Source organism: Hordeum vulgare, chromosome 5H, assembly GCF_904849725.1.
Source record: "Hordeum vulgare subsp. vulgare chromosome 5H, MorexV3_pseudomolecules_assembly, whole genome shotgun sequence".
Taxonomy (NCBI): Eukaryota; Viridiplantae; Streptophyta; class Magnoliopsida; order Poales; family Poaceae; genus Hordeum; species Hordeum vulgare.
The window spans coordinates 245,929,650-245,952,134 of record NC_058522.1 but is presented as its reverse complement, the minus strand read 5'-3'; the positions used below and the strand labels follow the sequence as shown (position 1 = coordinate 245,952,134).

Sequence of the window (22,485 nt, the reverse complement as noted above, 5' to 3'; positions counted from 1 at the left end):
CTGATCAGATTGTGCAACTGGTATTTGGGAGAAACCAGAATAACCGTCTAGAAAGCAGAAGTGTGTGTGTTTGGATAGCCTTTCTAGCATTTGGTCGATAAAAGGCAAAGGGTAATGATCTTTCCTAGTGGCCTTATTAAATTTCCTAAAATCGATCACCATCCTATAGCCAGTAATAATCCTCTGTGGGATCAATTCATCCTTATCATTAGGGACAACGGTAATGCCTCCCTTCATAGGGACCAATGCACCAGACTCACTCGCTATGAGCAACAGGATATATAATACCCGCTTCCAGGAGCTTTAGTATTTCTTTCCTTACTACTTCTTTCATCTTAGGATTTAATCTCCTTTGATGATCAGCAACTGGTTTGAAATCAGGATCAGTTTTAATCTTCTGTTGGCATAGGGTAGGACTAATGCCCTTAAGATCATCAAGAGTATATCCAATAGCAGCATGGTGCTTCCTCAGAGTTTTTAGTAACTTCTTTTCTTCATGCTCTGAGAGGCTAGCACTAATAATAACAGGATATATCTCCTTTTCATCAAGATAGGCATACTTAAGAGTATCAGGAAACTGTTTAAGCTCGAACACAGGATCACCCTTTGGTGGGGGTGGATCCCCAAGCAGTTCAACAGCCAGATTATTCTTAAGAATAGGATATTGTTCTAAGACAACTCTATCTATCTCATCCCTTTCATCCATATGCATATCATTTTCATGCTCAAGCAAGTATTGCTCTAAGGGATCAGTAGGAGGCACGACAATAGAGGCTAAGGCAATAGTTTCATCCCTACTAGGCAACTCCTTTTCATGAGGTTGTCTACCAAACTTAGAGAAATTGACCTCATGTGACACACCTTCAAAGCCAACAGTGACAGCTTGCTTCTCACAATCAATATGAGCATTGACGGTATTGAGAAAAGGTCTGCCAAATATGATGGGACAAAATCTATCTTGTGCGGTAGCAAGAACGAGGAAATCAGCAGGATACTTCGTTTTACCACACAAGACTTCAACATCCGTAACAATTCCCACACGGCAGATAGTATCTCTATTGGCAAGCTGAATAGTGACATCAATAGGCTCTATCTCAACAGGTGCAATCTCATCTTTGATTTCATCGTATAAGGATTGAGGTATTGCACTAACAGTAGCACCCACGTCACATAAACCATGATAACAATGATCTCCTATCTTAACAGAAACAACAGGCATGCCAACAACACGCCTATGTTTGTCTCTAGCGTGAGGTTTAGCAATTCTAGCAGCATCTTCACAGAAGTGAATATTATGTCCCTCAACATTGTCGGACAGAAGATCTTTTATAATAGCAATGCTAGGTTCAACTCTAATTTTCTCAGGGGGTGTAGGTGTTCTAATATAGCCTCTACGTATCACAGTTGAAGCTTTAGAATGATCCTTTATCCTAACAGGGAAAGGTGGTTTCTCAATGTAAGCACTGGGAACCACAGGATCATTATAGGCAATGACTTTCTCTTCAATTAGAGTGGGTTTAACTACATTGACTTCTAAAGGAGGATGATATTTAAACCACTTCTCTTTGGGGAGATCAATATGAGCAGCCAAGGATTCACACAATGAAGCTACTATCTCAGAGTCAAGTCCATACTTAGCGCTAAAATCACTAAAGGTATTTGTCTCAACAAAAGATTTAACGCAATCAAAAGTGAAATTCATACCTGACTCCTTACCTTCTTCAATCTCCCAATCTTCAGAGTTGCGTTTAATTCTCTCCAATAAATTCCATTTGAAGTCAATATCTCTCTTCATAAAAGAACTGGTACAAGAAGTGTCAAGCATGGTGCGATCGTCATGAGAAAGCTGAGCATAGAAGTTCTGAATGATAATTTATCTCGACAGCTCATGATTGGGGCATGAATATAGCATTGATTTAAGCCTCCCCCAAGCTTGAGCGATGCTTTCTGTGTCACGAGGCCAAAAATTATAAATATAATTCCGATCACAATGTACTAAATGCATAGGATAAAACTTTTGATGAAATTCCAATTTCAACCGATTGTAGTCCCATGATCCAGTATCAACACATAGCCTATACCATGTCAACGCCTTATCCTTCAAAGATAAAGGAAAGACCTTCTTCTTGACCTCATCCTCGGGAACACCTGCAAGCTTAAATAAACCACAAACTTCATCTACATAGATCAGATGCAAGTCTGGATGTGATGTTCCATGTCCTGTAAAAGGATTAGCCAGCAGTTTCTCAAGCATACCCAAACGAAATTCAAAGCAAATATTTTCAGTAGGTGCATCAACTTGAGGAGCAACTCTTTGTGCTTTGTTCGAGGTGAAGATACCCCGAACAAGCCCCTCAAAGGATTAGTATCCATAGGGACAAGTGACAATAAATTTCAGCACACTATATGAATGTTTCCTTACCAAGTTCCACTTACCAAAGGCGCTTCACTCCCCGGCAACGGCGCCAGAAAAGAGTCTTCATGACCCACAAGTATAGGGGATCAATCATAGTCCTTTCGATAAGTAAGAGTGTCGAACCCAACAAGGAGCAGAAGGATCTGACAAGTGGTTTTCAGCAAGGTAAATTTTGCGGGCACTGAAATTGTCGGTAACAAGTGATTGTGTGGTGAGATGATTCATAGCAAGCAACAAGTAACAAAAGTAGAAATGGTGCAGAAAAGTGGCCCAATCCCTTTTGTAGCAAGGGACAAGCCTGGACAAAGTCTTATAGGAGGAAAAACCCTCCCGAGGACACACGGGAATTTCTGTCATGCTAGTTTTATCATGTTCATATGATTCGCGTTCGTTACTTTGATAGTTTGATATGTGGGTGGACCGGTGCTTGGGTACTGCCCTTACTTGGACAAGCATCCCACTTATGATTAACCCCTCTCGCAAGCATCCGCAACTACGAAAGAAGAATTAAGACAAAGTCTAACCATAGCATTAAACTAGTGGATCCAAATCAGCCCCTTACGAAGCAACGCATAAACTGGGGTTTAAGCTTCTGTCATTCTAGCAACCCATCATCTACTTACTACTTCCCAATGCCTTCCTCTAGGCCCAAATAATGGTGAAGTGTTATGTAGTCGACGTTCACATAACAAATTACCGAACGAATACCAAATTCACATGACTACTATTAGCCCGACTTATCCCATGTCCTCAGGAACAAAAGTAACTACTCACAAAGCATAATCATATTCATGACCAGAGAGGTAATGAGTAGCATCAAGGATCTGAACATAAACTCTTCCACCAAGTAATCCAACTACCATCAACTAAAAAGAGTAATCAACACTACTAGCAACCTTACAAGTACCAATCGGAGTCGCGAGATGGAGATTGCTTACAAGTGATGAACTAGGGTTTGGAGATGAGATGGTGGTGATGAAGATGTTGATGGTGATGAGTCCCCTCCAATGAGAGGAGTGTTCGTGATGATGATGGCGACGATTTCCCCCTCCGGGAGGGAAGTTTCCCTGGCAGGATCGTCCTGCCGGAGCTCTAGATTGGTTCTGCTCAAGTTCCGCCTCGTGGCGGCGGCGAAACCACGAAAAAGCTCCTCTTTGATTTTTTTCCTGGACGAAACCCTTCATATAGCAAAAGAGGGGAAAAGTGGGCCAGCAGGGTGCCCACAAGCCCCCATGGCGCAGCCTGGGGGGTGGCCGCACCGTGCAGGCTTGTGGCCACCCCCTGGTGACCCTCTGGCACTTCTTCGGCACAGTATTTTTGATAAATCAGGAAAAAATTCCTCGTTGATTTTTACGGCGTTTGGAGTTGCGCAGAATAGGTATCTCAACTTTGCTCCACTTTTAGGCCAGAATTCCAGTTGCCGGCATTCTCCCTCTTCATGTAAACCTTGCAAAATAAGAGAGAAAAGGCATAAGAATAGTACCATGAAGTGAAATAACAGCCCAAGAAGCGATAAATATCAACATGAAAACATGATGCAAAATGGACGTATCAGCTGACAATCCCATCGTTGTTGGCAAGCTCTTCTCTCAGTTGCTCTTTGCCGAGGCCCAACTCGAAGAATAGAATACCAACCTCTCCCACTCCCTCAACCTTGCGTCGAAGGGTGGTGGTCGTGGCTCTCCCTCCCGATCTACCAATGGACATGACTCTCGGTTCAATCTCGGTGGGGGTGCGCCTCATCCAGGAAGTGGTGTTGCATCTCATCAAGGGCCTCTTGGTCCCCTTGTCTGTCAAATCTGCAAACTCGATGGGCATGGGGCGTGGTCCTCCAAGAAGCGCTTCGACAAGACCTACAACAACAATCCCAAGCGTCGTGCCAAATCTGCAAACACGGTGGCTGCCTCCTATGGTGTTGATACTAACTGGTATCTCGAGACCAGCGCGACAGATCACGTCACTGGAAAGCTGGAGAAGCTGACCGTGCGTGATCGCTACATTGGACCGGAGCAAATCCACAACGCAAGTGGTGAAGGTATGGAAATAACACATGTTGGTCATGCACTTCTTCCTAGTCCTCATGAATCACTCAAACTAAACAATATATTGCATGTACCTACCGCATGCAAAAGTCTTCTTTCTGGTCATCAACTCACTAAAGATAATCATGCCTATCATATTGTTTACCCGGAGTTCTTTTCTGTAAACGATCAGGAAACGGGGAGAACAATCCTTCATGGTCCAAGTAGACGTGGGCTATACCCCATTGCTGGCCAATCGGCTCCACATGGACGTCAAATTCTTGGTGCCATCAAGCCGTCTACTTCTAGGTGGCATAGGCGCCTAGGTCATCAATCGCTCCAAGTGGTGCAACAAATTCTTCGTCACAATAGCCTTCCTGTATAAAATAAAACCGATCATCATCTTGTGTGGGATGCATGTCAAATGGCAAAGAGCCACCAATTACCTTATTCTCATTCAACTAGTGTTTCTCAAGCTCCTTTAGAGCTAATTTTTTCGGATGTATGGGGCCCTGGGCCTCTTTTCCATTGGTAGACAGAAATATTATGTAAATTTTATTAATGATTTCAGCAAGTTTAGTTGGATTATCTCATTAAAAATAAATCTGATGTGTTCCAAAAATTTCATGTCTTCCAAGCTCTAGTTGAACGCTTATTTGATAGGCAAATTATTGCCATGCAAACTAATTGGGGTGGCGAATACCAAAATTTGAATCAATTTTTTGAACGCATTGGTATTACCCATCATGTTTCATGTCCCTATGCTCACCAACAAAACGGTTCTGCTAAACGTAAACACCGCAATATTGTTGAGGTTGGCCTCTCTCTTTTAGCACATGCATCCATGCCTCTCAAATTTTGGGATGAGGCATTCCTCACAGCTGTCTACCTTATATGTCGTGTTCCTAGTCGTGTTATCCACAACCAAACTCCCTTAGAACTTCTTTTTGGCACAACACCAGAATATTCCTCTCTTCGCATTTTTGGATGTGCGGTGTGGCCTAATCTTCGACCCTTTAACAAACACAAATTGGAGTGCCGCTCTAAGCAATGTGTTTTTCTCGGCTATAGCACTCTTCACAAAGGCTACAAGTGTCTTGATGTTTCCACCGGGCGTGTCTATGTGTCTCGTGATGTTATTTTTGATGAAAATATATTTCCCTTTGTCGCCCTACATCCTAATGCAGGTGCCCAACTTGGTAAGGAGCTCCTCCTCCTTCCTCCTCTCCTCCTTAACCATTCACCTATTCATTCACACGAAGAAGTGCGTAATAATAATGTGTCAATTTCTGATACTCTTGGGCCTAATTCTGCTGAAAGTGTGCAGGGATCTGTTGAAAACAACACTGGAACTTGTCATGATTTTATGCATGCATAAACTGATGTAGGCACAACAGCCACAAAGGATCCGGCACGTGCATAAATCGGGGTTGATTCCCCTGTTGGATCTGCCTCGGGATCGGCCACCAGGGCAGCCTTCGCGGACAACCACGCCTCGGGATCGCTCGGCACCAGGGAATCCCTGGTGGGTTCCGCGCCCCAATCACCTCGCGACACATCTCTCGACCACGTCTCAGTGTGGGCCGCGGCGCGCGCGCACTCGATGATCCGGGCGCCTCCACATCGGGTCTCGCACGGTCTCTCGTAGATCCAACCGCCCCACGCCAGGAGATATCCCCCCCCCCGGTTGCTATCGACACTGGGTCGCTGTCGCCCCGACAGGAGGTCTCACAGGCGGCACCTGCTCCTGTCGGCTCTGCCTCCGACATGTCGGGCCACGTGGCGCCTTCTGACTCGCTGCCCTCGCCTGGTGCGGCAACGTCTACATCAGCTGTCTCCTCCGATTCTCTTGCAGCACGTCGTCTTCATCAGCACATGCTTCCGCCACAGCCACCACCGCCTTCCACCCGTATTCATACACATTCACGCAGTGGTATTGTTCAACCTAAAGAATTTACTGATGGCTGTATTCGTTGGGGTTCGTTTTGTGCTACAGGTGAACCACATAATTTGAAGGAAGCCCTTACTCATCCCCAATGGAAAGAAGCTATGAACGAGGAGTATCGTGCACTCATGGACAACAAAACTTGGGACTTGGTTCCACCCCGCGCAGGTACAAATATTATTGACTGCAAATGGGTCTATAAGGTAAAACGCAAATCTGATAGCAGTATTAATCGGTTTAAAGCACGTTTAGTGGCAAAAGGGTTTAAGCAACGGTATGGTCTTGATTATGAGGATACTTTCAGTCCCGTTGTCAAAGCTGCTACCATCAGGTTGATTCTTTCTGTAGTTGTCTCTAGAAATTGGTGCATGCGACAGTTGGACGTTAAGAACGCGTTTTTGCATGGTGTTCTAGAAGAGAATGTCTTTATGAGACAACCACCTGGGTATACGGATCCGAGGTTTCCGCACTTGGTTTGTAAACTTGATAAAGCTTTGTATGGTCTGAAACAGGCACCCCATGCATGGTACTCTCGATTGTCCTTCAAACTAGAGTCCCTTGGTTTTCTACCCTCCAAGAGTGATACTTCACTATTCTTTTACTCTCGGAACGGGGTTACTATTTTTATGCTCATCTATGTTGATAACATTATTGTTACGAGTTCTTCTGTTCAAGCAGTTGAAGCTCTTCTCAGTGATCTTCGCATGGACTTTGCGCTCAAAGATCTTGGTCCCTTGCATTATTTTCTTGGTACGAAGTAAATCCTGCTCATGATGGTATTGTTTTATCTCAAGGAAAATATTTGCTAGACCTTCTTCAACGTGTTAATATGACTCGTTGCAAACCTGCTAGTACCCCTATGTCTACTTCAGAAAAGTTGTCCCTGTTTGATGGTCATCCTCTTGGAGATGTGGATTCCACCAACTACCGCAACATTGTAGGTGCCTTACAATATTTGACTTTGACTCGTCCTGATATTTGTTTCTCAGTCAACAAAGTTTGTCAGTTTTTGCATGCTCCTACCTCTGTTCATTGGACTACAGTCAAGCGCATTCTTCGTTATTTACAAGGCACTCTGACTCATGGTCTTCGTATTTCTAAGTCTGCTTTGATGTTGGTGAGTGCTTTGTCTGATGCAGATTGGGCTGGTTGTCCTGATTATAGAAAATCCGCTGGAGGTTTTGCTGTGTTTGTTGGTAGTAATCTGGTATCTTGTACTGCACATAAACAACCTACTGTTTCTCGCTCTAGCACAGAGGCTGAATACAAAGCACTTGCTAATGCCACTGCCGAGGTTATCTAGTGCAAAATCTATTGACTGAGCTGGGTATCTCTCATCCTAAGTCTGCTTCCCTCTATTGTGACAATCTGGGTGCCACCTACTTATCTGTCAATCCTATTTTTCATGCTCGGACAAAACACATTAAAATTGATTATGATTTTGTGCGTGAATGTGTTGCTCAAAAATTGCTCAATATCAGGTTCATTCCCACTGGTGATCAAGTGGCAGATGGGTTTACTAAACCTCTTACTGTTCGCCAGTTGGAGGTCTTTCGTCGCAATCTCAACTTGGGTAAGTTGTGATTGAGGGGGAGTGTTAGACATTGTATTGTTACGTATACACACGGTAGATGTATAAACCGTGTGTATAACGTCATAGGCGTGCGTGGGGTTGGTTTAAGTTGAGGATATGTGTTAGGTTCAATCTCTTGTATTTAAGTTGTAGATAAGAATGATCCTAACCTTTTGTTGTAATCTCCTTGATCTAGTGCCCTATATTAACACGCAAGCGTCCCTGCAACTTGCATATGCTACAAGCCTCTTATTTTTCACAAGTATGTGTGTGTATGTATAAAGATAAAAGCAGCTACTATGCATCATCCGGTAGATGACAATGAAAAATAAACCGCCTCGCGAGCCCTTGGATCAGACGTTTGTCAGTCGTATGATAAGTCGACCGCTTCTTTTGTTCGAGTGGCTCATTACGCTAGTGAGGTGCGTTCACACCTGACGCGGGTATTTCTTGGTGGTAGCTAGTGTGTTACGCTGCATCAAGCTGGTTGGCTAGCTACTTTTACATTATTATTTCTAGAAAAGGAGGTTAAATCCCCGGCCTTTGCATCAATTAATACATGCGGACATAAGGATCTGCAACCAGTTGCAAGAAGGTCATCTTCTTTGACCACGGTACAATTGCCGCCACACTGCTTCCTCCTTTCTTGACACCAGCGCTGAGAGGGCATGGACATCAATCCAACACACCTGCAACAGCCGTCGCCATCTTTGGCTTTGCGGTACTCAAAGCCAAAGATGGTGACGGCCGTTGCACGTGTGTTGGATTGATGTCCATGCCCTTTCAGCGCTGGTGTTAAGAAAGGAGGAAGCAGTGTGGCGGCAACTGTACCGTGGTCGAAGAAGATGACCTGCTTGCGACTGGTTGCAGATCCTTATGTTTTAGGGTCCTTCTCTCCAGATTCAGGGATGATGACACAGGGCTCCGGAGATCTTCTTTTATGGTTTTCTTAAGTACTTTAGGTTTTCATGGTCCTCTGTGTTTACGGTTCAGTGTGCTTGTAAGGGTCAATTTCTTTGTACTAATTTGTGATATGAATGAAAAAACTCACAAAAAAAAATACATGCGGCCATCTTTATTAATTATTCCATCTGAAGCCACCACTCACACCTACAAATTCGATAATGTGGAGTTATCTCACTCCCATATCTAAACCGGTGTCGTCCTGAATTCATCCACGTAACGTATCGGGACTAACAACCGGTGCAACAGACCTAAAGTTCATATCGCATGCACGCGTTTTAGAAGCCGCCATCATCTTTGTACCACTGACCCATCTTCGAGAAAGAGATACACATCATCCTTACAAGTCCGCACATCCGTCGACGCCACCACGGCGCCCAACGGCACCACCGCCCTGCGCTCATCCGTCCAGACACCAAGACTGTGGAAGAACTATCATGCGCAACACCTACCAACTAGGCATGACTTAGCGTAGCACCTGTTAGCCAGGCATGACTTGTCAGCTCCACCACAGCTCCATGCAAGACAAAGCCGCTCCACCTCCTGCCTCTGTCATCCAACGCTGCTCCACAAATGATGTTCCCAAGAGAAAAATGGCACTAGAGTACCGCCGTCGTACGATCTGGAAGACCAGTTACTAGGGTTTCCCCCGAAGCAGTCCTCACCACCACCAGCCGTCGAGGATCCACATAGTGCCCACCACCACTCAGCCCTCAAGGCGATGCCTTTAGGAAGGTCACGACGTCAAGGACGCCGCCGCCGCCCATCGGAGTTAGGGTTTTCACCTAAGGGTGGGTAGGAGGGAGGTAGATGAACAAACATAGACTGACGTCTCCAAGAAGAAAAGCGGCGCCCTTGAGCGTCGTCGTCGGTGCGGCCGGGCGTGGCCGACCAAGAGTTTCCCCCAATCTGGATCTCCTTCACCAACTTCACCCACAGCCACAGGCCAAGGTCCCGGCAAGCCAGGCCGCCAGGAACCTCCACCCCCGCGCCATGTGGTCAAGTCCAATCACCGTGTCGCAACCACATGGCAACCAGTGCCACCATCACGAGTCGCCCCACCGCGAAGACCAACCACGAGCTACACGGAGCCAGCGAAGGACGCCCCAGCCCGGGCCAGACACCTCCATCGGGGGGCAGCCCCACGACACCCGTGTCGTCGACGACCAGATCTGACCTCGCCAGATCAGGGCCGCGGACACCAGGGGCCCACCCCAGGCAACCGTCCACGCAGCTACTTTTACATTGTTAGAGCAAAACCAAGTTACTCAGCTAGTAAAAATGAAGCCAACTATATTCACGTGCCATGCCACCAACGTAGCATCCCCCCTCGCCCTCCCTTGGCGTTGCATGCATGCATGCTACAAAGCATCGATGTACGACCTGCAATGACATGCAAGAACGTGTAACTTTGGAAGTGAAATGGCACCCGATGTTGTAGCGACACGAGCTGCTTCAAAGACCAGCGGTAGAGTGGCTGCTTGCGGACGAGAGTTGATGCGATGTAAACTGAGCCTATGATGATGTGAGGGTCGGGAGGCTACTACAAGCATCACAGTGAGGCCGCGAGGTAGTGGTGCGATGTTGGACGATTGTCTTTGACACACCCGACTGTTTTACTAGTTGTGGTGATGCTATGAGGTGTAGTGCGACGACCTCGTCCATGGCAAGACGAGATGTTTCGAATGCCTAAGGTATGCTATAACAGCACCCTGGCTTCTTCGAGGATGTTGCGATGGCTTGCTTCGACCATCGCAGCCATGCTACGAGCCTTTTTGTGACAGTCGCAAACTTAACACAATGACATGCTTCGAACACCCGTGGATGGTTGCGGTGATGCTACGACGGCATCCCTGCTTCTTTAAGGATGTTACGACAGCTTGCTTTGACCGCCGCAGAGATGCTACGAGGCATGTTGTGATGGCCACGGTGTTAGCACAACGGCATGCTTCGAACACTCATGGCGGACTTCGACGTCTGCAACGATGTCGCGACGGCTTGCTTTGACTGTCGCGGCGATGTATGAGGCGGGTTATGATGGCCACGGCATTAGCACGACGACGGGCTTCGAACTTCGACGTCTGCAATGATGCCACGACGGCTTACTTAGACCGCCAGGTGATTCTACGAGGCATGTTGTGATGGCCGCGGTGTTAGCACTGCGGCATGCTTTGAACACCCATGACGGACTTTGACATCTGCAACGATGTCGCGATGGCTTAGTTCGCCGCCCTGGTGATGCTACGAGGCATGTTGCAACTTCCGCGATGTTAGCACAACATGCTTCGAACACCCACGACATGCTTCGATGGCCACGGTGATGCCATGAGGCATGCTGCAACGGCCGATCCGATGGCGCAACGAAATGCTTCGGATGCCGGTGGTGTGCTTCGACGGTCGTGATGATGTTGCAACGTTATGCTTCGTCGGTTATGTTGATGTTGCGACGACATACTTCATGGCAATGATGTGACGTCATGCTTCGACAATCATGGCGAACGCGACACTGTTGTGACAATGGAGATGTTGCGATGATGATGTTACTATGTGCTTCGACAACCACAACGATGCGGCGATGCCAGCATGGCTGCTCTGATGATGCTACCCATTGCATGCTTTGGTGCCAGTGACTCAAGACGCTACGTCAGAAATAACCTTGACTCATGAGCTTGCTAGTACCAATCAAAACCAACACCGTGATAAACGTCCAAACTATTTATACATACTGATTACGATGCGTCAGGATCTGTCAACTAAAAATGTCAAGCTACCTACATACTAGTACAAAGGTACTTAAGCTGGTCATAGTGGGAGCAACTTAGGTAGTATCATATACTTGGGACTAGCAAACATGTTGATGTGACATACAATTAAAAAAAAGGGGGGGTTGAGTAACATAGGTAGATACCATAACATGTTAAATGCTATGCTATTATGTGTCATGCATGTCAATAAATAAGGCCATCTACGATACTAGTTTATGATACTATGCATTATGAAGGTAGTATCATACAATAGTATTATATGCATGATAATACTATATGATACTCCCCACTATGGCCGCCAGCCTTAGCCACGTACAGCAAAACTGGCGTAAATGTATTATCGTCGCACGTGGTTGCATGTGGGTACATAAAGGCGCTCTGCACCAGAGGATCAAATGGAATCGGATGGCGTTGGACGCGGATGACGAATGTGAGAAATCATCCGGTTACTTTTAAACATTTTCCAAAGATAAATATATGCATGTGTACTGACATATATAAGTTCGTAAAGTGTTTATAAAGGAAGTGTTGGATTATGTAGACTGCTCATCGACTTAGGCCATGTTTGAAACCACAATAGATTATGATAATCTGGATTATGAAGATAGACTATATAATCTGATTTCTGAAAATAATCTAGGTGAGCATGTTTGGAGGTCAGATTATATAAACTGTAATGCAGGTTTTACATTGCATAATGACTTGTCTGCTCTCTGTTTGTTTTTAAAAGAGGATGGCGGTGGCAGGAATGTAATTATCTCCAACTTCACAAGGATAATGGGTCATTAGCAATCCATAATCTGATTTTAGCTGGGGTAAAGTAAATTGTGAGTTTTAATAATCTGTCCATCTAGTTTTTTATAATCTACACCATAATCTATCATGTTTGGAGACATAATAGATTATAAAAAGTGGATTATACTAGCAAAAGAGCCCGTGCGTTGCAACGGAAGAGAAAATAACACACGCTGTGAACGCAACATATTTTTACATGCCATCACATTTGTGTTGCCGGCGATGGCCTTAGTGCTCACACAACGAAAACACGTTTGAATGTACAGTCACCCGGAATAAGATGAGAAATATGTTGTTTCTCCCCATGAGGTTTTTCAAAGGTGTGCATGTGTGGTTAACGATGTTTTCTTTCCTCTCAATTTACTTTTAGTTTAATGGATGTTTATTGCAATTCGTATCATCGCCGGAAAGAGAGAAAAAAAAGAACCGTGCACTACAAATTAAGTTTGCACCAAAAATAATATTTAAGAAGTATTCAACAACTAAAAATAACATCCTATTTAGATTCTACATATTTTTTTAATCAAATTTCATATATAACATGTTAAATCGGAGTTACGGTTTAAAATATATCGATAATTTTGTTTTAGATAAAATGTGCATTGATTAAGTGAAAAGTCAGGGTTTTTTTGTTAAAACAAAAAACATTTCGGCTGACTTAAATACGGAGGACGGGTTGATTACGTGAAACATCAATGAGTTTTCTAAAAATGCAAAAAAAGATCCGTTTTCTGACTTAAATCCGGACTGCGAGTTGATTAGCTAAAACAGTACGGGCTTTTCTAAAAAATGCAAAAAAAGGATTCGTTTTCTGACTTAAATCTAGACTGCGGGTTGATTTCAGGAAACGTTAGAGTTTTTTTTTGTAAAAGTGACACGACGGACGACAGAAGCAGTCAACGCTTTATTATTAGAAAGAGATAATATGAGTGGTTCCAAACAAGGCCTTAGACGCACGCTACCATTGGCTCTATTATTGCCTATGTGTTCATGCAAGAAAATTAACTCTCTCTTCTTTCGAAGGGCCGTGTTAGTTGAAGTTTGACATTAATTTTGTATGGCCAGATTTGGCATATACCCCGTGCTGCTAGCAGCTAAACAGAACAGGACAGCTATACAGTCACCAATTATCACAAACAAGTACTCCCTTCATTTGAAAATATCGGTCTAAAAATAAATAAAATAAACGTATCTATAACTAAAAGTAATTTAAATAAATTTATCTTAAAAATAAATATTTTCAAACGGAGGAAGTATAATCTAAGAAGCAAATGGAAGGATTCCAAGTTTGCTTGACCGTTCCTTTTCATTTTCCATACCTGCAAAGAAAACAAAGAAAGCAACATAAATGGTCCATGTGAGCGCGCTTTCGTGACTAGTACCATGCGTACCCATCCTACTTGTCTGTCCACCCATTTCTTCTTTGGATGAGAGAAAAGAGCTTATCATCAATGATCTACCTAAGATTCCCCACTTGCTAATCCAGTTATTCTTTGTAAACAGTGTTCTACAATTATTTGTTTCAAATACCTTGGACCATATCCTTTTGTGGGAGAGGACACAAGTTAAAGTAAGATAACCTGACATTTCTTTATAAGCTCATGAGCAATGGTTTGCACCTCGCAAATGATTTCATCAAGGTTCAAAACATCTTGTTGAGATTACGGATATTGCGTTGATTTCAATGAACCCCCAAAATATTCACATTTGGTTCAACCACAGTTGGTCTCTATCACGATTTCAAAAACTATAACTATTCGTAACAACATATATTAGAATGTTATATATAAATGTTAGAAGAATTGAGGCATAAGGATTTTTTTTATGTGGCTAGGTCTTAATCGATTGAGATTTAAGTCTCTGTTGAGTGACATCATCCACATGCTTATATAGAATTAAAAACAAAGGGAAACTAAAAGGAAAATTCCGTGACAACATTCCCGTAGATCATGTAAATATAACATCGACTGAGATATAACTAAATCTGAGCGAATTCGTGCAAGATTTAGCAAAACTGATTTTTTTAATCATGTTTAAGCGCATATGTACTGTATGTTTTTTCCTCCGGTACAGAATTAGAATCCCTTCACAAAGAACGGAACTATTTTGCATAGGGCACGCTACGCTCTTACTCTTCGTTACAGAGAGCACCTCCTGCCGTTCAGCATAGGCCCCTCATTTTCCAAGAAAATGCAACCAAAGGCCGCCCAGTCCGTTAGGTACTATAACTAGGTTCAACAAGGGCCTTTCGGCGAACGTTTAGCGGTGTATGTAATGTATGTATTGCATACAGTTATAACTACTTCCTTTGTATGTAAATAATTATAGTTGTTTTCAACTATAATCATTTCGGTAGGGAGGGGAATTGGTGCAGGTGGTGCTAATCAGCCGCTGAACGGCTTGTACACTTTGAGCGCTTCGATAACGTTGGCGATGGAGCCCGCTGCGGCGGCGATGGACACGATGAGGCATCCGACGCTGAGCATCCTAAGGCAGATCCCCTGCGTGCTCCTCCCGGGCACGCCGCGCTGCCTGATGTACATCTCGACGGGGAAGTAGACGGTGAGCGGCCAGAAGGAGACGGCTCCCAGAAGTCCCACCACGTTGCCGAAGAAGGGGAGCAGCATGGCGAAGACGGTGGTGAGGCAGACGAACGCCGACCGCCACGTGAGCCGGAACACGCTGAGCGCGAATGGCCCCACCCGGAACTCGCGGGAGATGAAGACGCTGTCGGGCCATGTGGACGCAGCCCAGCGCTCGACGAAGGCGAAGATGGGCTGGCAGAAGACCTGGTAGGCGCCGACGAGGTGGACGACGATGGCCACGTTGGCGATGTCCAGCAGCCAGAAGGGCTCGTAGAATCCGAAGCCGGTGAGGAGGTTGTCGGGGGCTGCGTCGCCGAACGCCGCGTACCCCATGCACCCGCACAGCATGTAGAACACTGTCGTCGTCGCCACGCTTAGCCGCGTCGCCTGCTTCATCACCTTCGCCTCAGACGGCGGCGGCGCCCTGATCGTGTCCTGAGAAACACCCCTTATATATGTCAGTCCGCGGCAACAAAGGCAGAGCAAAACCCTCGTTGAGCAGAGCACAGGCCGGTCATGGCTAGCTTTTACGTACCTGGATTTCTATGAGGATGTTGGAGAAGGAGTAGGCGAAGGCGATGTCGCCAAATGCCTGCAGGCTGCGCCACACCTTCTGCGTGGCCGTGATACCGACGCCGATGCTGATGCCTGTGAGGCTGCCCTTGATTCCACCATTGGCTGCAATTACAGTATCGTCTTATTTTACTGTATAGGATTTCCTAACTTATTACGTAAGTACTGTATATAAGTTGAGAGGACAAAAAGAAAAAGAAAAAAAAAGGTATGCTTGGAGTTCCGACGACATACATATGGTTTGGGTGATGCCCAGGGAGAGTCCAATGCCGGAGTAGGTGAAGGACATGACGGCGGCGACGATTGATAGCCACCATATCTGATCGAAGTCGGGGATCTGCGAGAAGACGATCTGCACGAGGCCGAAGAGGATCATGTATGGGTTGCTGGAGCTCTTGCAAGGGTCGGCGTGTCCATTGGCATGGAAACAGTCGGCCCTCCTGATGGCCCGCATGCTGATGGAGGAGGCGATAGTGTAGCCGATGGCGACGCCGACGAGATTGGCGTACTGGATGACACCGCAGAAGATGACCTTGGGACCACCAAGGTTGGAGCGGACGGCGTCCATATAGGTGTAGTTGCGCTTCCCGGTGGCCGGGTCACCCGTGCGGTAGCACTCGGCGAGCAGGGTGGAGGTGTAGTAGATAACGGCGGCGAAGAGGAGCATGACAGCGGGGCCGGCCACCCAACCGAGCTGCGCGATGGCCCAGGCCAGCGATAGCACGCCGGAGCCGATGACGGCCGTGATGATGTGCGCACTCGCCGTCCAGAACGTGCCGGAGCGGCGTGGCCGGCCGTCGTCGTCCATCCATGCCTCGTCCCCGCCGTTCCCGGCCTCCACCGACACCTCCATTGGCGCCACCACTTTCTTGGCGCCGCCGTTGCCTACCGCCATCACTTAAATTGTGCTGCTATTCGACAATCCTCAGCTAGCTTGAGTTGTCGTGGAGAGAACTGATGGAGTTTGGTGCGTGTGACGGCCTAAGATCAGACTTCTTGGCGAGGAGGTGTGTGTGTGGGTGGGGGAAATGGGAGGGAAGAGGGGAGGTGTATATGTAGCCCCGTGTTTCCCATCGCACTAGCACTTGCACTTGCAGTGCTTCCGGTGCTCTCTGCCCAACTAGCATCGAAATTGACGTTAAAATATTAGAGCATCTCCAACAGCCGTGCATCGGATCTAAAAAATATGTTTGTCGCACGTGCTTTGGCTGATTTAGCGTGGTGATAGACGCTGGCTCCAACGACCGCGTTATAATGCAGCGTGCGTGCGTTGCTGGACGCCTAAAAATAAAGCGAGCACAGCACGCACAAATTACATATACATTTCAAAAAATAGGAGCAACAATGATCAAACAAACAAAATAAATCAACAATAAATAGTCATTACAACTCAAACAAATAGTTTATCGTTCATGAACAATACAATACAATAAATAGTCATTACAACTCAAACAAATAGTTTATCGTTCATGAACAATACAATACAATAAATAGTCATTACAACTCAAACAAATTTTCTCTCGACCCATAACCGAACCACCGTACTTCGGTTTTTTTATTAATATGCATAGCTATGATCATTGCAAAATCCTCTTCCTCTTCCATATCAAATTCTTCTTCGGAAGAATCATACGACGAACTCATCTACAATGTCTAATACTATACTATAAAAACTATAATTCAAAACATGCACCAAATTCATAAGTTTGAGCAATACATACCTTGTAGGCGTTTTGTCGAACACCTTACGGGCGCGGCGCGGCAGCGAGCGCTCGGGCGCTGTTCCTCGGACGACGGAGGCGCGCGAGGGCCGACGGAACTAGGAGGGGGTGGGGCGGAAACGCGGCGGCGCGGGGAGGCCGGGGAAGCGCCTGAACGGTCGTCGGGGGGCGCGGGCGGCGGCATCGGAGATAGGCCGGGGAAGCGCCTGTAGGGTCGCCGGGGGGCGATGGCGGCGCGGGGATAGGCTGGGGAAGCGCCTGAACGGTCGTCGGGGGGCGCGAGTGGCGGCGACGGCGCGGCCGGATGGGGGTGGAAGTGGGGAGCGAGCACGCGAGAGTGGAGGAGCGAGCACGCGAGAGTGGAGGAGCGAGCGCACGAGAGTGAAGGAGCGAGCGCGGGAGAGTCCAGCGCGCGGGAGCTGGCGCAGCAAATAAACGGTGCGCGATTGCGTTTCAGCCAGCGCGCTGAACTGCATGCCGCGCGCGCCGTTTTTCGCGCCCGCTGGAGCTACCCGCCGCGTTGCGTTAAAACGGATTATTTTTCGACGCGGCGCTAGTTTAACACGGCTGTTGGAGATGCTTTAATGAACAAACTGTGCTGGTCTACTTTAGATGACCGCCATGGAAGCCGATTTCGATTTGTTTTAGTACCTCAAGCGGATTTCTTTCTAGTGCCTCAAGCGACACTTTGTTCTCTCTCTTTTTCTGACATGATGGAACACCTTGTTTGATTACTCATAGACTGATAGTTTCTTCCTTTGAACCTGTACGGTTATTTTTTAGACAGTAAAAAAAAGGTACTATGGACGTCCAATCTGCGGTCACAAGCTTAGGTTTAACTCAGTCTATGGTACCGGTGCTGCTTTGGCACTGATAAGACCCAATCATTTATCTCGTCACGTCTTCATTATTGCCAATCAAATTTGGCAAGAATCTCGTGCGCCAAGATTCGATCACATCGCGCACAGGCACGCGGATTCTCCACGGCTCGCCGGGCGAGCGACGTGGATTGAAACATGACGTGGTGGAGCCTAGCTGGCAGATGGGATGCGGCACACGCTCACAAGGTCCAAGCGCGCATGTATGCTCCGAGGTCAAACATGTCAATGTCGGTCAGCGGTGAACCGTGTCTCCACGCGGCGTCGACAGTGCCTCCCAACTTCCGTGGGAAAGTCCAAAACAAAGCTTAAAGTGGTAGGCGAAAGCTAAATTAAACCCTAAATTTTGAATCCCGGAAATTGGCACTTTGAACTTATAATTCCGGTCTATTTTCGACCCTATATTTGTTTGACACGCTGAGAATATTACAATCACGGTCGGGATTGCGTGCTACTCTTAATTTGGACCGGACCACTTTACCAGAACAAACATTCATAAAGTTTAAAATATGTTGATGCATTTCTAAAATTGTTCAGAAGTTAAAAAATGATCTTTTTTAATTTTTGGCAGAAACTCAATCCCGTTTTTATTTTTAAAACAAAGTTTAGAATTTTTCAAATTTTATTCGCATTTTTTAGAACTCTCTGTGATATAAAAAAAATCACATATTTCAAAAAACTTCAAAAATTCCAACAGTTTTTCAAATAATGTATTTGCAATTTCGTAAATTATTTGTGTTTTGGAAAACATTGAAGCAACGAACTTCGAATTTATTTTTTGGGAAAACAAATATTGAAAATATAAACTATTTTGGAATGTCCATGATCGGAAGAACGGTTCAACTCTGGACAGTACCGCGTGCATGCTGATTCTTCAGCTCATAATATATTTAACGTATAAAAATGTGTCATGCCTGTAAAAGAATATACATGATGTGTGTTTGTTAAAAATGTATATATTTTGAAAATGTGTAATGATGTAAAAACAATGTCTATGTAGTTTTATAAAATATTTGTTGTCATTAAGAAAATGTAAACACGTATTTGTAAAAGTATTAAGATGTATCTAGAATATCTTTTAAAACATAAATTTGAAAATGTAAATAATGTATCACAAAAAAGGCAAAACGGTATCAAAAAATATTTCATGTGTCCGTTAAAAAATTACATTGATACTAAGAATAATTATACATGTTTAACCAAGAAAATCGGTTACACGTAAAGAAATAAAAGAAAAGCGATAAACAAATAATATGAAGAAAACCAAGAAAGAAGAAAAGAAAAAGAAAAGTATAATGAAAAAACTCTAACAAAACTACTAAAAAAGTACAATGAAGAAAAAAAACAACGATAAAAAAACATAAAAAAGCAGAGCATCACGAGCGAGTGTATTAATGGGCCGGCCCAAACTCAGCAAATTCCGATGAAATCCTCTCGAGGTTCAAAATAGACCGTGATAATAAAGTTTGGTGTGCTGATTTCAGGGATTAAGAGTTCAGGGTTTAATTTAACTTTCGTCTATAAATTCAATGTTTGTTTTGAACTTTTTCCAACTTCCGATAGTAAAATTATAGGACAATTTTACTATTCCGACCCACGTGACATAAAAAATTCACAGAACGAACTTGTTTCGAAAAGATTTCATGATCTGATTCTTTTAGAAACGTCAGAAATCGTGACGTTCCTGCTGCATGTAGAAACGCCAGTTTAGCGTGGCTTTTCTGATTCATATTCAGACGTCAGTCTGCCATCGCGTTACAGTCCACATAGAAACGTCAGGATTGTTGGTGTTGCTAGCCACACGCCAAACGTCATGGACAATGGCGTTTAACCACGCCTCCCCATTCTCTAGCTTGTGCTCTCGCTCATAAAATAAAACAGCTTGGGCGGCACGAGCACCAGCCTGGCGAGGCCTGGACACCGCTAGGCATCAGACCACTGGTAGTTTACATCCTATCAGACTAGTTGTAGGCCGTCGGATCAGACCACTGGTAGTTTACATCCTATCAGACTAGTTGTAGGCCGTCGGATCGGAAACAGGACATACGTCCGATCTACTACTAGTTTAGCCCTGAAAGTCCTGCATGGGATTAGCTATAGCCGCTAATTGAGTGCTTCGTAACTACTCCCGCAACTACCGCTTGGGCTATTTCTCTCTCCATGCGATACTACCTTCCTCAACGTTGTTTCCTAGTACTAGCAGTTGCATGCTTCCTTAAATCACGTCAGATTACCTGATTTTGGCACTCATGGGGTGAAAGCATTATTTGTGAGAAGAAAACGCATATGTTTGTTTAGGAGAAAGATCTCCAAATTCTAGGGATAAATCTCGTAAATGATTCTTCGATTCTAGGGGATAAATCTCCAACATACTACCATATTGTTTCTATTCCATCAACATACCACCTCATAGGGAAGCCTTTTCTCAATCTATGTCGATCACATGCCACGGAAGCATCACTTGTCCTCAATGCAAATTCTTTTTTAAACAAATGGACACATATCTATGTTATGTGATGGAAACATTTTTAGTGAAAGACTTTTTCAAGTTGGTGGAAACACGTTCCATGTGAGACACTTCATACAATTTTTTTTGGAAAAAATGCCCATATTTTTTTTAAATAACAAAGCTTCATTGGTTATCATCGGATTCCTTATATTGCTTCCAACAAAACAAATATATTTTCTAAATATAACTCTTTATTACTATTTTAACAGTGTTGGTCTGAACAGATTGGAATTTTGCTTCCAATTATATTAGAATAGGCATCCAAAGCAAGTCCCCTCTGCTTCCATATAAAACTAGCCATCTAGGCATAATGGACCATCGGCCGGTGATCTCATGATGGCACTTGTCCTTCCTATATATGATGGTTGTGCTTCCTTTCTATGGCGTCCGTCCATCCTGGCGATGGTGTCCATCCAATGGTGACGGTGCTTCCTTCCAGTGGTAGGCATGCTTCCCGCGTTATAATGGTGGTGCTTTCTTTGTTGTCTGACAGCCTAGGGGATCGCAGAGGAGCAGCATGAATGGAGCGACTCTGGTGCACTGTTAACCGAGGGTCGTGCTTTCTTCAAATGGTGGGTGTGCTTTTTTCAAATGGTGGATGTGTTCTCTTCTGCTACTGGTCCAAGAGATAGGAACAATGTCAATATGGGTACGTGCTTCCTTGTGATGTTGGTCGTGCATCCTTCTTGATGATCCTCCTGCTCCCTGGTGATAAAGCATGCATTGGATATACATGAAGCATCGAATATCAGTAGCAAAAAACATGGTGATGAAGCACGTATTGGATATATATGAAGCATCGAATCTGTGTAGAAAAAAGAAGAAGAAAGAAAACTTGCATATAATCGATCAGTACATAAGAACTATACGAGACCTTGAAAGCGTGGATGCTCTTAAGCATCCTTTAGTTGGTATAACAACATATATGATACTGACTGGTAGCGTTGAAATTTGAAAACCCAAAACAACAAGATTGCACGAAAGATATGGATACAAAAAATTGTGAAAGCAACATAGTTCACCACCATTATAATGCGGGAACATAAAACAAAAGCACGAAACGACATGAAATTAAAACAGTTTCAACTTAACCCAACCAACATAGTTCAGTTTAAATAGCAATGCACCAAAACATGAAAAAAATTGAACTTCAATGTTGCGTGATCATGTGCTATGTTTCTGGATATGTATTACTAGATGGCAAAGAAACAAAAGCATAGAACAAGTTGAGGATGCATCACGGCTTGGTGGAGTCATACATGCCTACCGTTAACGGGGCTACGAAGTGAGCCGTCAGTGTGCGGGTGGGATGCACACACGCATGATGCAATTTCGTTTAAATTTAGAAGATTATCTATGATCTAGAAACCAAAGTATGAATTAAGAAGCAGAATATTAATGTAAGGTGGAAGCATCAAATTTTGAAACATAAAACAAAAAATATTTCCCGCAACTGGGGATGCATATTTTTGGAACCTTTATATACGGAAGCAATGAAAGAAAACTTTCCAACATTAGCCATATTAATTGGAAGCACTGACTATTGAAACCGTAGAATAGGCATGTTTATGCGTACGTAGCTATGGGCGATCGAATCATGTAAAAACTTCATCAAGACATGAAGGACCTAACACAAGATCTTCATGAATACTAGGCAGAGGATGAGCATAAATTACAATGAGTAATCGGCTGTTGGATGAATTACAAAGGAAATTACATGGGAAAAAATAGAAATCATCAA

At 44.6% G+C, this 22,485-nt stretch overlaps 1 protein-coding gene across 1 annotated transcript; it reads right to left on the bottom strand.

The window, feature by feature from the left end:
- Nucleotides 1-14,563: 14,563 nt before the first annotated feature.
- On the bottom strand, nucleotides 14,564-16,692 carry LOC123398065 (amino acid permease 3-like). Its single transcript, XM_045092574.1, has 3 exons — nucleotides 15,871-16,692; nucleotides 15,599-15,741; nucleotides 14,564-15,498 (listed from the first exon to the last, which is right to left on the bottom strand). The coding sequence occupies exons 1-3, from the start codon at nucleotides 16,529-16,531 to the stop codon at nucleotides 14,863-14,865; spliced, it is 1,440 nt and encodes a 479-aa protein (XP_044948509.1). The 5' UTR covers nucleotides 16,532-16,692; the 3' UTR covers nucleotides 14,564-14,862.
- Between the last annotated feature and the right edge of the window lie 5,793 nt (nucleotides 16,693-22,485).

Bases quoted from the DNA above. Each gene is read 5' to 3' on its own strand.
- LOC123398065 (XM_045092574.1), bottom strand. From the start codon at position 16,531: ATGGCGGTAGGCAACGGCGGCGCCAAGAAAGTGGTGGCGCCAATGGAG. The intron at 15,742-15,870 runs GTATGTCGTCGG...CTGTAATTGCAG, and splicing joins GGGCATCACCCAAACCATAT to CCAATGGTGGAATCAAGGGC. The intron at 15,499-15,598 runs GTACGTAAAAGC...GGTGTTTCTCAG, and splicing joins ACATCCTCATAGAAATCCAG to GACACGATCAGGGCGCCGCC.